The sequence below is a fragment of the Acanthisitta chloris genome, unplaced genomic scaffold (genome assembly GCF_000695815.1).
Source record: "Acanthisitta chloris isolate BGI_N310 unplaced genomic scaffold, ASM69581v1 Scaffold14107, whole genome shotgun sequence".
NCBI lineage: Eukaryota > Metazoa > Chordata > Aves > Passeriformes > Acanthisittidae > Acanthisitta > Acanthisitta chloris.
Genome location: NW_008683255.1, coordinates 1 through 3,050, shown reverse-complemented (window position 1 = coordinate 3,050; position 3,050 = coordinate 1). Strand labels below are relative to the sequence as shown.

Sequence of the window (3,050 nt, the reverse complement as noted above, 5' to 3'; positions counted from 1 at the left end):
TATATATATATATATATATATATATCCTTCAAGCCCACAGACTTGTGAATTATTACTATTTGTTATTTTAAATGTCAGTTGTATCAGAAACCTCGTTCTGACCTAAGTTCTACTACCCTGCTGCTGTGCAAACAAGGCAGAGTTAGTTATACTACAGCTCTTTAGGATACTGTTGTAAGCTAAGTTGTTGCTTTTCTATCTGACAGTATGGTTAGATTACTTCAAACACATTATCTTTTCAGGGATCCATCTAATCTTTGGGATATTTTTACATGCTATTCCTCCTAGGCTCAATGATCTTTATCATATTTATCTCAATCCTTGGCTATATGAAATATTATTAGCAATGCTTTGCTCATCAGCTAAACCAGTGACTGTTTTCATGCTCTTCAAACGCAAAACAAAATCTTAACTTAGGCCTCTTCCTGCAGTAAGAAAGGTGTGTCAGGTCAGTCCCACTGGGTCATGTTACACGTGGCAATTACTGTGCCACTGTAATTGGATCATTTTCAGCATATGCCCATTTCCTCAAAGCAACAGGTGGGGCCTGTCCCTGAACTCTTCATTGATCCTGATGTTTCAACAGCCTTGGCTAGGTAAGATAAAGAACCTGGACCATTTTACCTTTTAAAAGGTTAAGACTTTAATGAGTATTTCCTTTTCTTTTGTCTTCCCCCTCAATGTAAGAGCAACATATTTTAATGCAACCTAAACTCCTTGTCAAATAATTTAACCCAGATCAGTAACAGCCTCCTCTAAACTGATTCTGTCATCCTGTGCAAGACTTAACTGCATTAATTTAAATTCATGTCAAGTTAAACAAAGGAACCTTTCTTGTACACAGGACTCCAACACACCCATTTCATGGTAGGGTTCTGCACTTTATGCTGTTCTTTTATTGCTGCCCACATGCCAGACACACTAGCAGCCCAATATCCCCGTTGTCAAAAGATTTTCCATGAATTTATTACAAAATATAATATTTGATTGTTCATATATGGTCTGATATTCATCCCAATGTATATATAGCAAATAGGGTTGAAAAACACAGGTTTTCCAACAAGTTTTTACATTTCCATTTAATATGAGAACAGTTTCCCATTATATAGTAAGAATATGAAGTACAGAAAATAAATAAATTAATATAATGACCTGGGAAAGAGAAATCTTAGTGTGTGAGTTGTTATCTGTATCTAGTGGAAATATCACATATACCTTATTAAGCTGAACACAGTTCTGTAATACATGACATAATTTTCCCATTTCCTGGAAGAGTCATGAAAATCATTTACAAACAACTAACTCGTATTTTCTCCAGAGTAAATCACATGCATTATATGTAGAAACTGGAGTAAGGAGGGATTATATAGCAGTGCCATTAAAAGACAAAAAAAAGCACTGCTCTTACAGTTGCATCTGAGTAGTCATACACCTGAGAAAGACCAAGAACAGTTTCTCCAAAAAGTCTGATTAAAATTCACTAGTAAAATCAGACAGAACAATATTAGCTTTTGAAGAGTCTGACAGTACAGTAAAGCCATTGAAAATATCCCTGTTTTATCAATTACATTCCAACAAAAATCATAATCTGAATTACAAGTATACTGCATACCTGCATAAGCATCAAGGAAATACAAAGTCAAAGCTTATCCATCAAGTCCCTCTGATAAATGGTCCCCTATAAAAATGCAAATTTTAATGTACATTTAAGTACTTTCGGCAAGAGGTGCAGATTCCATAACAGAAAAGTCACTGCAAAGTCTGAAAAAAATTCTAAAACTTGAAAAAAAATCAAAAAGCATAGTTTGATACATAATAAATTTTGCTAACAAATTCTGGGTTTAGAAATAGTGAAATTCACTCCAGTTCCTGAGATAAACTGCAGATCAGTTGTGAGGATTTGGCAGACTGTACCACACTCTTTTCCTCACCTTTCCTTACACACTGCACACAAGGTCAGAACTGAAGCTTCTGCTAAACTTACAGGTCAGCAAAGCATGTGAAAATTCAAAACATTCAAATTTTCTTTTTCACTACAAAAACAAGAGACTGGCAACTTAAGTCAGAGACAGACAGACTTTTGCCACAGTCTGTCAAAGTAATTTCCAGACATAGGCAGTTGTTTTAAATTAACTGCACTTGCATCTTTGAAATTAATATAATTGTCTCTATCCTGTTTTCACTGACAACTGTGCTCCTACTCATCCAGCTGCAGTTTAAAACAACATACCATACATGAGTTCAAACTCCTAGGGTCAACTTTTTTAAACGAGCGTGTGCCACCTAACAGCTCAGCAGGTCTCTGTGTGCTGGAACCATCAATGTGCTTCATTGCTACCAGCTATATGGTCAGTTCCTAACTTAGCATTAATCGCGTGCTCCATCTTCTGTAAAACTGCTGGAAGATCCAGAACAGAAGAAATAATATAATGAGGTACTGGGGAGGTATCTACTGGGGTAGTCATTGCTTTGTTTAACCAGACCGTTGCTTTCAAGCCAGCATTCAGGCCTCCTTGGATATCTGTATCTAGAGAGTCACCAACCATAACACACTCCGCGGGCTGCACCCCCAGCAGATCGCAGCAGTAATGAAATATGGATGGAGCCGGTTTTTCTTCCTTCTGCTCTCCCCCCACCACGATGGCATCGAAGTAGGGCTGGCAGGCGCACGCCTCGATCTTCTCCCTCTGCGTCTGCCTGTCGCCGTTGGTCAGGAGCAGCAGCCGCACTCCTTTCCGCAGCTCGGTGAGCATGGCCCGCGTGTCCTCGGCCAGCGTCAGGTGCTGCAGGCGGGTGCTTTTCCACAGGTAGTAGCACTCGGCCGCCAGGTCTCGGTTCGCCTCGCCGCCGATGGTCTCCTGGATCGCCTCCTCCCAGTGCGAAATCCGCAGGTCCGTGATGCACATCTTGGCGGGATCGTGGCACTCCTTGAGAAGCTTGGCCTGGACCTTATCGCACACAGCGCGCGCCTCTTCCTCCCCGTAGCGGTGCTTGGACTGCAGGGCGCTTATCACCTGCAAGGGACGAGGGGCACACGCATCAGCAGCTCC

General features: G+C 40.7%; 1 protein-coding gene across 1 annotated transcript; it reads right to left on the bottom strand.

Moving 5' to 3' along the window:
- Positions 1-2,318: 2,318 nt before the first annotated feature.
- Positions 2,319-3,047, bottom strand: NANP (N-acetylneuraminic acid phosphatase; the record flags this gene model as incomplete). Its single annotated transcript, XM_009078870.1, has 1 exon — positions 2,319-3,047. A coding segment is annotated over one exon (729 nt), but the record flags the coding sequence as incomplete, so codon positions are not given.
- Between the last annotated feature and the right edge of the window lie 3 nt (positions 3,048-3,050).